This window comes from Galleria mellonella, unplaced genomic scaffold (genome assembly GCF_026898425.1).
Source record: "Galleria mellonella isolate WM207_F2 unplaced genomic scaffold, CSIRO_AGI_GalMel_v1 utg173, whole genome shotgun sequence".
NCBI classification, from domain to species: domain Eukaryota; kingdom Metazoa; phylum Arthropoda; class Insecta; order Lepidoptera; family Pyralidae; genus Galleria; species Galleria mellonella.
This window is the reverse complement of record NW_026442016.1, coordinates 5,825,109-5,839,242: the sequence shown is the minus strand read 5'-3', so window position 1 is coordinate 5,839,242 and position 14,134 is coordinate 5,825,109. Positions and strand designations below refer to the sequence as shown.

Below are 14,134 nucleotides of genomic sequence, written 5' to 3'. Positions count from 1 at the left end.
CAGTAATTAACACTGTTTCAAAGCGAATTGTTGAAGTATCAACAAACATTCGTGACGGCCTATACCCCTATTCTCGTTTACGAGCTCTCACAAAATGACTTTGGGTTGAATAAATTTTTACTCATCCCTTATTTTGTAGTTTATTCTGTTAGTTTAGGACTTACTGACCAAATCAAAAATCTACTTTTACATAAAAATGTGCATAGCTAAAAATATAAACCTTACTGATATTATAAGTGTAAAAGTGAGTTTGTTTGTTTGTTACATTATAGCGCCTTAACGATATAACTAATCATTATAACATTTGGTATACTCCTGTTACATACGAGTAGGATGAAGATGGATATAGCCTACTTTTTATCCTGGTTAATAAAAATATCCCAGTTACGCAGACGAAGTTACGGGTAAAAGCTATTATACTATTAAATTTATAAATTATATATATTAATTAATTAATATATTAATTTTAATAAATTATATAATTATATTAAATTATATAATTATATTAAAAAGCCTCTCACATTCCAATCTAATAGTATTACTACTAAGGTATCAATATCAATGAGTAAATAAAACATTTTAAATGACTATTTAAATTAAGTAGAATAATCTTCTGTATCTCTCCAGATAAAGGAAAAGTAAGGAAAAAGGATTCAACCTAGGTTAGAATCCAGACTAATCCAAGTTCTTACAAGCACTAACACGTAGCGTGATTGGAGAATTCATTAATTGTAATCTAAGATTTAAAGACAATTTTATTATTTATAGAGAAAACATTGTAATCTACCTCATGAGTGATAAATTAAGATTATTTTATTTCATCTTTGTTCTCATTGTTGGATTTTGTATAATTTTTATGGTATTTTACGATTTATTCCACAATTCTATATCGAAGTCGAAATTTTCATTTTTTCAATCTCCTTGGTTATATATTATATACTAACACTTTTCTTTAATACATACATACATACATATTATACATAGAAAACACCCAAACCAATACAAACAAATGTATTATTATATTCTTTATTGTACTTGTAAGTTACATATAAAATAATCTATTTATAAATGTTGTGAGCAAGGGTAAACTTATCTCTGACAGAGATCTCTTCCAGTCAACCCAATGCAGTTAGAAATGCATGTTGTTAGCGGGTAGCTGAAGTGCTACAACTATTAAAACAAACAAATATACAGTTAAATAAAATATATAATATAATATTACATAAATACATACAATATAAATACATATAATACCTACCTACTTATATAATAAATGTTAAAATAAATGAATATACTACTTACATTAGAAATTTCGTTTAATGATTTTAAGATTTGACAGTTCAATTAGAAAAATACAAATGTACTCATAAATAAAAAAAATTGTATTGTAGGAGTCTCGAAACTGTAATTGAAAATGAGACAGTATGTTAAACTGCTACATTATCGAGGTAATTTTTTTACTTATTTACTCTTAACTGCACCACATAAAGAATATAATTTTTGTAGAATAAATAAAAGCTGATCATAATATAATCTATTTTACATAAGTCAATACTTTGGAATGATTAAATACAATCTATTTAAAAAGTGATAGAAACGCTAAGAATACTTATATAAAATGAAATTGTTTTCCTCAATTTTCGTTAGCAGTTAACAAACGAACCTGTGCCTAATTGTGTTTGCTACAAGTATTCGAGAACAATAACGATGTAATAAGAGCGAATGAGGGACTGTTTGTTGGTCCTTCCTTACATTCCTACAGACACGATGCCATGAGAAGGTTAAATACTGAACAGGAACAATGTCTATTTAAAAATTACATACAAAAGCGACATATGGGTCACAAGTGTTTATGTAAATTTTCCGGGCCAGTTATTTTTAATTTCTGTTATAACATTCCACAAATAAAACTAAAATATTAAATTCCACTTCCTAGTAATATTATGAATGTAAAAGACTGGAAAGATGTTGGAATGTTTCTCAATCGTGCTTAAGGGGCTGAATGCATTTGACAAAATTATGGCGAAACTATGGTTCTTATTCCAAAATAACACTAAATAATATCTCTATATAAATTCAAAATTAAAAATTCACGGGTTACACTATAAAAAAAAAATATAGGATAATTTAATACTTTTGAAGCTTGAATTTATTAGTAAAAATTATTAAAGAAGTCTTTTATCTTGTCAACTCTGACATTAAGAAGAGAGAAGTCTGCCCTACTAAAGCCTGTTATAATAGCGTAGGCAGTCTCTTCTATGTAGTTTAATAATAATTTCGTGTGACTCATTAGAAGCAATCAATGAGCTCTCTAATCTAGTCTGATAATAATATGAATGAAGATTGAAAACAACATATCTGCAATATAAATCGCGTATCCAATTTTTTATTAATGTGTTTATTATATATTTTGAATTTTGAAAAAAAATCTTTTTTTTTTTTTATAAATGAAAACATTAATAGTTGTGATTATTTGCACTTGGCGGAACTTTGTAATTCATAATAACATTATTATAAATACATAAATTTTCAAAGTTAACTTTACCTTGTTGTGGAAAAATACAAGTGTTTTTCTAATAGTATCAATAAAATAAAAATAGTTTAAGACAAAAAAAATATATATGTAATATACTATATTTCAAAATAAATCACTAACGTATCGTTTATGACGCACATCTTGTGATCTAAACTTACGATGTTATTACAAACTATTTCCGCTTAAGTGCTTAAATAATGTACGCATAACTTCCTATAAATTTTTATGAGGATAAGGACAAAATAATGACATCAACTTCATATACCTTCCTACCTAAAATATAATCTTAAACACGAAATTGAAATATATATTTTGATAAGTATTTGTATATACATATTTACACATATGTTTGATTATGCAAGGATAAATACTAATTAATACGTAAATATTTTTTTGTCACCTTTTTCTCTGCAGCGCAAAAAACTGTTTGTTACGTAGCCAAGCTTATGTGGTTTCGCTTTTTAAATTCAAATATTTTCAACCTTATGTGTCTATGAAACATCTTATTGATTATTAGTACGAAATTTCTCGACTCAATTCTCTGTTTTTTTTTTTGCGGTTATGTCCGCAAAAAAATATATACTTGTTATCTATGAATATCAAAACATCTTACAAAATCTGAAATAAATTAAAATAATTTTAGTGAATTACTGCAGAAGGTTTAACGTGAAAATACTAAATAGATATTTTTATGGCAAATCATATCAAATACGAATATAATTTTGAGTATAGCGATACCTATTTGATATTTTATTCAACAGATTGACAGAGACCCCTCATATTATTTTTTCTTGAACATCTTCCATGTACGAGTACAGTGATCGTCTAGTTACATTAGTAAAATTTTGCTTCATTATTTATTAGCTACCACGACAAATATTCGAATTTTATGATACTAGATAACATCAACATTGCACTCACCATATCAAATGTTCGTTGCATTGATAAGGTAAATTATTTTAGAGTTGATAAATACATACAACGTATACAAATACTATTATGTAATCTTTTATATGTATAATGAATCAACATGTTTGTAGAGTTTAATTCGTTTTACTTTAATAAGGTTTACCGTTTTACAATCTACAACGATATCATTCGGTCAAAACTTTTATTTCAATCCCATAATGAATCTGTTTTCAATAATTGGTACAAAGGGTGGAGGTACAAAGGAAAGAAACTCAAATTCGGAATAAATTTTCCATAATAAATAATTAGTCCTAAAATATCTCTTAAAATTATTAGATTAGACCGTGGTGCTTTCAATATGGTGTCACCTTTTGACATATCTGGATGTAACCCGTTTTTATCTGTTACAAAACCTAAGTACGATATACTACTTTTTAAAATGAACATTTATTAATTTTAATAGTGAATCCTATTTTAGTTAACCTAACATATACATATAACTACCAGACTAACAGATGTCATCTAAAAACACTACTATATTCGGGAAGCCGAGTAGGGTCTCCTCCATGGTTTTTACCATTTTTTCAGATATGCAACTTAAACTATAAGGTGTATGTCGAAATACAATTGTAAATAAACATACATTCAAATAATTCTATTATCCGAGACAGCGGATAGTTATCTCTTTTTAGTTTACAATTTATGGTCTTTTTGTAATCACTACAAATACAAATTTCACCTAATGGTTTAAATACAATAGGTATTCCATAATCGGAATGATCGATGGGACATATGGAACCCTTCTTTTGCAGTCGGTGCAGCTCGCGCTCTATAACGCGAGCGGTTCTGATCGCGTGCGTATGTACACCAGTTCCGTATCTGTTAACGATAATCGAATTGTTTTTTTTTTTTAACATGCGCCTCTAAGTAAAAGGCTGTAAATACTTGTGCGTAATCCTTTTTTAAATGATTTACAAAATTAGTACGAAACTCGCTATCATCTCTTTCACAAATACTATTAATACCTATCTGGTTAATATTGAATCGACGAATCCTGCACCTCCTTAGTAGTGGATTACCATTTTTTATTACGTATAATTTTAATTTATTTTCATTAATTTAATTAATATATGCGTTTCCTAAAATATAACCTATAAGCTCTATCGTCGAACCAGAATATAAAAAGTTTTCGTTGACTACAGGTATTATCCCCGAAATTACAGATCCTCGCTAGATGTTTTGAATTCTGCAAATATTCGTACAATGATTTGCCTATTGATTGCCACCTCTACTAAAATAATGTCTCTCTGCTATCAGTGAACGTTATGGTTATGGTATATTTTTTCCAATTCGGTAAAATTCTATCTTCAGGGCTGGCCGGTGCACACAAATTACACATAAGATTGTAGGTGGGTTCTCTGACTAATGTTATATAAGTCACTCTTTCAGATTTTCTTTAATTTTGTTACACAGTAAAATCTGTTTGACACGTCACACGTATGTACTCCATTATTTGAAATGTAAATCGAACGGTTCTATTTTACCTACCTGCATGTTCAAAACAAATATCACGTAACAACTTTTTTTCCCTTACAATTAAGTCAAAGCGATTAATTATAATTGAATATCTTTTAGGTATTTTTTTGCCAATCTAATTCATCGGTAGTGCAACGTCAGTGAAACAAAGCAGTCAGTTGCTGTTTTATTAAAAAGAAACCGTTCACTCTTATATTAAATATTAACTATTAAACTACACTATACAGTGTATACTAATTCTGGCTTAAAGTAACAAACTGGAATTGCGCTTCGATTAGAAATAAATAAAAAAAAAATTACACACAAGAAGCATAATAACTTAATTATTAGAGATGGAAACAAAACAAAGCACTAGGCTAGTATGCCAAATTTTATTAAAGTTATTATTAATGTGGAAGGTAGGCGTCTATCATAAATACTTACAATAATCTCACGAACTAAAACAGAATTAAAATATGGTGTCATTGTTAAATACTGAATATTAAACAAATAAAAAAATTAAATATAACTTAATTGAATTTTAAAGAATTTAATACAGGAAATTGCTTTATGAGGCGGTTATCGTCCGCTGTTTTTAATGCTTTGGCATAAGTAATGTAAGGTTGATAAAAAATTATAAACAATGACATTAAAAAAGTGATATTTACCACATTTTATCAAGAGACACGTATAATTGTTGACATTTTTCGTAATAGTAGGTAATACAATAATACTACTTCATAGTAAATAATAAAAATATATATACTCGTAGTATAAATATTGCAAATAATTAATCAGATTGACGTAAATATTTACCTAAATACCCAGACTGACTTCAATTCATTTTTATATGATTAATATGCAAGACAAATCGATTTAAAAACAAGCAATTATATGTAAAATAATTAAATATAATCTGACATCTAAATTCATGTATATTAGCTACCTATCAATATAATTTTACTACATCCAAACCAGTTAGAAAAAATGTAGCAACCCTATCTTATGTATGTACATGAATGCATTATAATAATAAATAAATAAACATTTCAATGTTACGTTAATGTAAATTTATACGTTTATAAACTCACACATTTTCTAAAAGAATTAAAATTTTTAAGTCGTAATAACTGTCATAAGTCATATTAAAATGAGGTATGCACACATAAATTAAAAAAAAAAACCTTAAGTGCATAGTCTGTACCAAATTCGAATAAAATTAATAAAATCTGATAGTAAAATATGTATTATTATGTAGTATAATAGTAGACGTATTTAGCACGTTAAAACCTAATATGTAAGTCTGGATCAATAGTACCTCATTTCAAATTGGAATGTCTAGGAGTTATTGAATTTTCAGTCTTTCAACCTCCTCCAAACTGTAACTAAATACGAGTATGTTCAATCGTAATAACATAGAGCAAAATGTAAATTAATACCAAAATGATCTTTGATTACACAGTATCGTAATTTATTTACTAGGTACGTAAGAAGGTTAATGAACCTTCTAACTAATACTTAAAATAATTTACACAGTTTGAAATCTAACTATAAACCTTAGATAACACGTATATGACCTCTATAGAGGGAAAATTTGTTTGTTTTTATGTACGTAAGGTAATCTCTAGGACTCTTTAAATGATAATAAACTAGAAAGAATTATAGCCATAGAAGCCTACTTGCATGATTTACTTTGACTCGAATAGTAAATGGCCAGTTATGGGTATCGATTGTTATTACCGAAGTTCCTATTTATAGGATATATAAAATATATTACATCTTAATTGTTATAAAAATCTAAACAGAGGTATCAATAAGTATACCAAACAACTGAAGAAACGAACGAAATAAGATTTTAAATGACGTTGAAGATGATATATCACTGTCACTTTATCAGTACATAGTTGATGCTCTTATATTTGTACATAAAGACAGATACAGAACAGGTATTATACTTAATCTATGAATACAGATATCTAAAATACTGATGCATAGATAAATCGATCTGAGTAGGTAAGTAAGCATCTACCTGCTAAGTATCTACTTTAACATGTTTTACAGTTTAGCTGCAGATGAGTAAATTATTAGCTAAAGTTAAAATATTACTATATAAACTAAGTAAAGCTTTTAATTTTAGATACAGTTGCCTGAATTTTGTGATATTTTGTAAAGAAATATACAAGCACATTGAAGTAAATAGATACATAATTAATTGTATAGAACCCGCAAATGCAGGTGTTATAAGATTTTTAAAATAAGTATCTTAAAATTATAGTAGATATAAATGAAAATTATATATAGCCTACAATTCCTGTGATCTCTATTTATAATTTAATATTCTACAAATATATAATTAATATTTATTTATAAAAGATATTTTTATTTCTTTTTTTATTTTTATTTTGGTACAAACAGTCATTATAAAAAGTTATACATTACATTATATAGATATTGATATTTGTCTCGTATTTTTATACATTTTTCGCTTTTTAATAAAGCACTATCAAAGAAAAATACAACACAGTACCTACGTGAAAATATAGGTGTAATTATTTTTTTTAGAAGAGTGGTTACAAATATAGTTTATTAATAGTACTATCTACTATTAGTTCTACTCTTAGGTTCCACTATTCAGTTTATTAATAGTTTTACTATTATCAGAAGATATTTAAGACAATATTTTAAAAATACTAATCAATAATCCATTCGCATAGTTTTTTTGACGTCACTGTTCATCCAAGTACTTCTCAAAAAAAACCATCTCTCTGCGGCGATCAATTTAATTTGAACAAAATTTCATTACATTATACAGGTAAACTTATTAGTTTAGTCGTAAAATGTAACAAGTAAAAGGACAGACTTGTTTCTTACGATCAATTGATTCTATGTCAAATTATTACATTCAAAGACTATCAGCAAATGGAGCCCAAGTATAATTAAACAATCTCGGTGCTGAACGTGTATCTCTAAATACGGGTATCGGATATCGAGGTATCAATCTAGTCATTTCCATTTTCAAATCCTTCTCCAGTTTAATAACTAAGTCAGGATAAACTTCTGCAAGATCTATTTTTTCACATGGATCTTCTTTAATGTTAAACAAACATAATTTATCTGCAAAAAATGGATTTGTTTTAGTGAGCAATAAATTGTTGTCTTTGATCTTATACAGAATTAAATTATTCAACACACAGAATTAAATTCAATGTTGCTCATAATTAATTTGATTGGCTTGGTTGAAAAATAAAAAATTCTTAAAATTTTTTGTGTATGTAAATAGTCTATGTATCTTACGGATCACAAGAAATATAAACATATCACAGCGACAATTCTGTATATCCTATTACACATGTCTCATGTGGACATTAGTCCATCATTATTATTTTCCATTAGATATGACGTAGGCTTCTTCCGTTATTTAATACCAAAAAATAAATTCTCTGAACAAAACTTACCATTATGAGGATAACACAGATCATTATCTTCATTATCTTTTCCTTTGCAATTTATTTTGCTGTTGGTTTTCAAAGAAATATTGGTAATATTAAATGGCCTACCAATTTTCTCGAGAACGGAATACATTTTACTTTTTCTAATATTATCTTCGTATGAATGCTCTGTTCCAATTACACCTACTAAATCTCTACCCTTGTGATGGCTATATTTTATCGTAACATTACCAGTAACCAACTTGAAATCTCCAGATATAATAGAAGCATATCCTGTGTAATCATCGATTTCAAAAATATTGTTTCTGGGTGATGTTTTATTTAATTTAATATGATTCCAAAGATCCAAGCCGTCTATGCCTTCAGGTAGTTTTGCTCCAACGGCACTTAATAAAGTTGGTAACCAATCAGCTACATGTATATAACCTTTCCACAGATAATCTGGAAGTAAGCCCGGCGCCCATAACAGTCCTACTCCCCTCACTCCGCCTTCAAACGGAGACATTTTCATACCTCTCAAAGGGAAATTAGATCCATAACTCGATGATGATGTCATACCTCCGTTGTCTGTTACAAATATAATTATGGTTTTCTCAAGTATTCCTTTCAGTAAGAGCGCTTCTAATATATCGCCCACGCTTTCATCGAGTTTCTTCACCATCGCTAAAAATAATGTTCAATAATTAGGACATCATAATAAAAGACAAAAATAGATACTGTAATAATTAAAAATCTAGAATTTATTCTTGGTAATAAATATTGAAATTTAGGTTGTATGTATTGTATACAGTGCCAAGAACAAGAAATAGTTATCATAGTTTCTCAATTTTAATACGAATATTATCACTTTGAAGACACATTACTATCTATCGATATTCAATATCGTATACGAGGCAGATTGACTGATAATCTGTTTGACGGGAGGAGGGGAGGAGTTGAGGAGGAATGTTTAGGAAATGGGGTCTAATAGCCCCATTAATAACTATCAGATCGACTTTCACATGGCTCTTCCTGAAAACCACTGTCGTTAATTCTTGCGGAATTTATCACAATGGGCTAACCGACCTGTTTTCATCCTCACCTATTTTATATCGCTAGTGCCCTACCAACGTATATTGATACCCCTTCCCATACTAACAAGAGGTGTAAAATTAGTATGTGAAACTCAAACTTTTCTGTTGTCTTCAAATTTTTAATTCACAAAATTTATGTCTTATCGTCATCCTCGTCATAATATCAACCGTTATCTGTCCACTGCTAAATTTTGGCCTTGCTCAAAAGGGGAGTTTTGCCATGTCCTAATATTATCCCAGTTTACAGCATATACAGCGCTTCTTAATTTTATATTCGGCTAACGATTTCGATTTCACTCTGAATAAATAAATACATTTCTACAGTACGAGTACGTAGTTAAACGTAAACTTTAATTAAATTCAGCTAATACCTGCATAAATTCTTCGTCCAGGTAACTCGACGTGGCGCATGGACCTAACATCCTCTGGTGGCGCTTGCATCAGGGCGCCATCGTTACCGGAGTGCGGAGCGTTATGAGCCACCATCAAGTAAAGAGGCTTTGTTTCATCATGTGACTCTATTACTGTAAAGTATAATTATCTTTTAATTGTAATGTCTTCTCAAGCATCATGAAATAATTCTCTAGCATTAAAAATAATTCCACCTTGCACTCCTATATTTATGCATTTAATTAAAAAAAATTGAATAAATAAGAATTTAACTGTGATCGTACTTTTATTTTACTTTTCACGCTTTAATATCAATGTCGATTTTAATTAAATAAGGTATATCTATATCTTAAACTACGGGACAGAAATTAAAGTGAACAGGATGTGTGGAAATATTTTTTAAAGATGTGAAATAGAGAGAGAAAAGTAATCATGAATGTTAAAATTTAATAAATTCTCGTGCAATCTTTATTATCTAATCCATGTATAAACACAAAGAAATTTATCTAAATTATGTCTTACGAAATCTTACTTGCTTTAGCGGTCTCTGTATAAACGTCTGTGATATATCCCTCTACGTCCCATGCTGGAGTTAAGTTTCTGTATAAACACATACCAGATACCTTACTTGAATCTAACTGTAAATAAATTGTATTTGAATAATTTATTCAAATGGACAAACTGTTTATATCTCAATTCTACAAAATACCCTCAAAAAAAGCAAAATGCAAAATGCAAAATCTAATCAAACATTGTTTTTTTTTTCTATTTAGTGCTTTCATTATCTGTCTATAAAGAACATCCCCTTACCATCAGCTGAGCCGATATCCGGCATAGAATCGGTAGGTACATCATATACAACATAACGATGTCTGTGTGTTAAAGGTAAATTACAAAATTAATACAATTTGTAAAAGCGTACCCTTCTTAATAAATTTGGAATGATTTTGTTCAAAGCATGTTTAATTCTTTAATTGCATAGATAAAGTATCTCCATAAAATAATATTTAGATAGAGTATCGCCAAAAACAAATATATATAATATTGTTATAATAGTTTTCCCATAATTAAGGATTTTTTTTCGTAAAAAAAGTATTACCAATTATGAGAAAATTTATGTACGTTATAGTACGCAATAAAAATTCTTAAAAACTTAAAATTCTGAAATGGAGCAACATAAATATTATGTTATTCTAATTCAGAATATAACGTTAAAAATACAAGCATATTAATAATATCCACCTATTTAAAATTAATTAAAAAAATAAAATAAATTGCAAAAAAAATTATATAACAATATCTAATAATATAGGAATTACTTACATCTTCTTCTAATGTATATTCATAATAGTCTATATAACCACCTCTATGTCCAAAATGGCTGTCAAAGCCACGAAGAGTTGGTAAGAATTCCGTTCGGGATATACCAACATGCCATTTGCCAACTAAATGTGTCGCATAGCCTAGATCTTTGAAATATTGGGGCATTATTTTCTCCGTTTTTGGTATACCCCTGTCTTCACTATTTACTAAAGGATAGCCTTGCATTCCTACAAATATAAAATTAAAGTCATATAAAGATATAATAGTGAATAAATAAAGAATAATTCCTAAAAGAACGGTAATTTATTTTTGCGAAGTCCCACAAAATTACATACGAGTATTCGACTCTAGCTAGGGCTAATTCATGAAACTTTGTTATAGATATTAGAAATTGTATTATGGAGGAACGCGTCAAATTATTTGCCAGAGACAGTAAACTATCTTTCAAACTACATTTGCGAGGTCATTAGAAAATCATTAGAAAATTGTTTATTTTATCTATTTCTATTTTTATCTCGAGTCGTGACTGAATGGTGACGCAGTGTATTTTTATAATTTCTTCATTCCTCGAATTGTCATACTACTATCACACTAGAAAGAACTACTGTACTACTATAGTAACAAAGACCAATACAACAGTGTTACATAATAAAAACCAAAAATATTTTTTTTAGCTTAGATGCTTGTCTTCTTCTCATGAAAAAAAACCTATCCCAGCCAATTCTAGATTATTATGAGTATTATAATAAGTAGGTAAATGTAATACAATATTAATTTTCCTTATGAAATATTATCTATTTTATTAAAATTTTATTACTGATGAATAGTTTTTAACTGAAAAGTGAAAAACCAAATAATATTATTACTCACATTTTAATTTATTTATCCTCTAGTATCCTATACTCCCTCCCCAGGCGTTCCTCTTAAAACATCTCCAAAGTCTAACTGCGGTTACCAATCCGCCTGCCAAACGTAACAACTACAGGTAAAATTCCCTCTAGGGGCGGCTTATGTTCGACAGTGGATAGTTAAAAGCTGATATGACCTATATTAATAATCGCCTATTAGGTTAAATATTAGACAAAACAAGCGTGTACCTATCGTATGTGCATATTTCCCAGTAAGTAACGCGGACCGCGAAGGTGTACATATGCAGTGTGTGTAATAGCGATCCAATGCAACCCCCGAATATGCTAACAAGTCTATGTTAGGAGTGGGAATTTGGTCCAACCCATGGAAACTAACGTCGTTCCAACCCTGTAACAATTCGTATTTTCTACTTTAAAAACATTTCAATGTAAATATAGATAATAGAATAAAACCAAATTCAAATTATTGCCTGTAAGTAGTATGTAATAACCTATTATAATATATATATATATATATATATATATATATATATATATATATATATATGTTGATTATAATAATAATACATAATCTTTGATGCACAATTTAAAAATAAAAATAAACACTTGAAAAACTTACTAAATCATCGGCAATAATGAAAACTATGTTAGGTCGATCCACCTTTTCCGCATTCAAATAAACTATAAGAACAATTACAACGCATAGAGTACAAACAAATCCCATTATTAAATGAAATATAAATTGTTTACACATTGAAAAATTAATAAGTGTAAAATTTAAATATTACAAATTAAAATAAACAAATAGTGTATTTGTAAATCTAAACTGATTTAATAATTTCTTAATATATTGGGAAAACACCACTTAATTAATCATTAAAATAGTCATTGTTTCTATATTTATATTAGTTGGGCACGGTGTACAAAATATAACAAACTAGTCTTAATTAATATTTAACGTGAACTATCTAAGCAAAAATTTTTCAAAGTAACTTTTTTTAATAAGCATTTATATTTATCCTATATTTCACTTTTTGAAACTGAATAAGTAATAAGTTGATTTCTTCAATATGTACCACTGACCATACACGTTTTGATAATAAGTGGTAATGTATATAAATAACAACAACACGCAAACAACTGAGTTAGGTTACTATTATCATACTGCTCTTGTATATGGTAAGAATACTATATTGCTACTGATAAATATTAAACCATAAACGTTTAATGCCTTCTTACAAAATGACAATATTCAAAACGCGTATCTAATAGTGGGGTGTACCGGTGTATGTTTTCAACCTTCACCTTTTGACTTGATATCAGTCATTCTTCGCCTACTTCATTAGGTACCTATATTCTTTTTTTTTTTATGTGATTTAGATTTTATTTAATAAAGAACAAAATATATTGTTTTTAAAAAGGATAATGTTCACAATATAAATTCCGATAAAAACTCTTTATCGCTTTGTTTACCATAGAAAAGTTTGTACGTAACAAACGTTTTGCACGCCCGTTTTGTACACGTGATTTTCAAGAATAAAGAAACTAATGACCACTTATAAATAACGTTGTTTATAACAAAGTATCGAAGTATATGTACTGTAAGGCTACGATGTCTATCCGAGTACAGAACCAGAGTACGAGACCCATCCTAGTGCAGAAAGGTGTACAACAGGGTGACGACATATCCCCGAAACTTTTCACAGCTGCATTCGAAAATGTTTTCAAACTTTTGGAGTAAAAAAGATATGATATAAACATCAATGGCAAATACACCACTCACCTTTGATTTACCGATGACATAATAATCATGGCGGAATTCCTGGAGAATCTAAATAGTATGCTCAGTTACCTCAATGGTGTTTTCCAAAGGGTAAGTCTTAAAGTAAATATGGCATGGACAAGACTAAAATCATGACTTACATCCATGTCACACCTATACCAGTTATGATTGCGAACACTACGCTTGAAGTTATCGACGAGTATGTATACCTGGGACAAGTTGTTCGTATAGGTAAATCCAACTCCGACCGAGATGTCAACTGCCGAATCCAACTCGGCTGAATAGCG

General features: G+C 28.7%; 1 protein-coding gene across 2 annotated transcripts; it reads right to left on the bottom strand.

The window, feature by feature from the left end:
* Window positions 1-5,641: 5,641 nt before the first annotated feature.
* Window positions 5,642-13,246, bottom strand: LOC113515615 (arylsulfatase J-like). 2 transcript variants are annotated; one of them, XM_026899876.3, is made up of 7 exons: window positions 12,684-13,246; window positions 12,293-12,452; window positions 11,196-11,422; window positions 10,405-10,510; window positions 9,854-10,006; window positions 8,416-9,072; window positions 5,642-8,074 (listed from the first exon to the last, which is right to left on the bottom strand). In XM_026899876.3, the coding sequence occupies exons 1-7, from the start codon at window positions 12,816-12,818 to the stop codon at window positions 7,863-7,865; spliced, it is 1,650 nt and encodes a 549-aa protein (XP_026755677.3). In that variant the 5' UTR covers window positions 12,819-13,246; the 3' UTR covers window positions 5,642-7,862. The 2 variants fall into 2 exon arrangements, with proteins under 2 accessions (XP_026755677.3, XP_031768310.2); XM_031912450.2 differs by lacking the exons at window positions 12,293-12,452; window positions 12,684-13,246 and adding an exon at window positions 12,066-12,096.
* Between the last annotated feature and the right edge of the window lie 888 nt (window positions 13,247-14,134).

Bases quoted from the DNA above. Each gene is read 5' to 3' on its own strand.
- LOC113515615 (XM_026899876.3), bottom strand. From the start codon at position 12,818: ATGTGTAAACAATTTATATTTCATTTAATAATGGGATTTGTTTGTACT. The intron at 10,007-10,404 runs GTAAGATTTCGT...TATACTTTACAG, and splicing joins TACAGAGACCGCTAAAGCAA to TAATAGAGTCACATGATGAA. The intron at 8,075-8,415 runs GTAAGTTTTGTT...CATTTTTTGCAG, and splicing joins TCTGTGTTATCCTCATAATG to ATAAATTATGTTTGTTTAAC.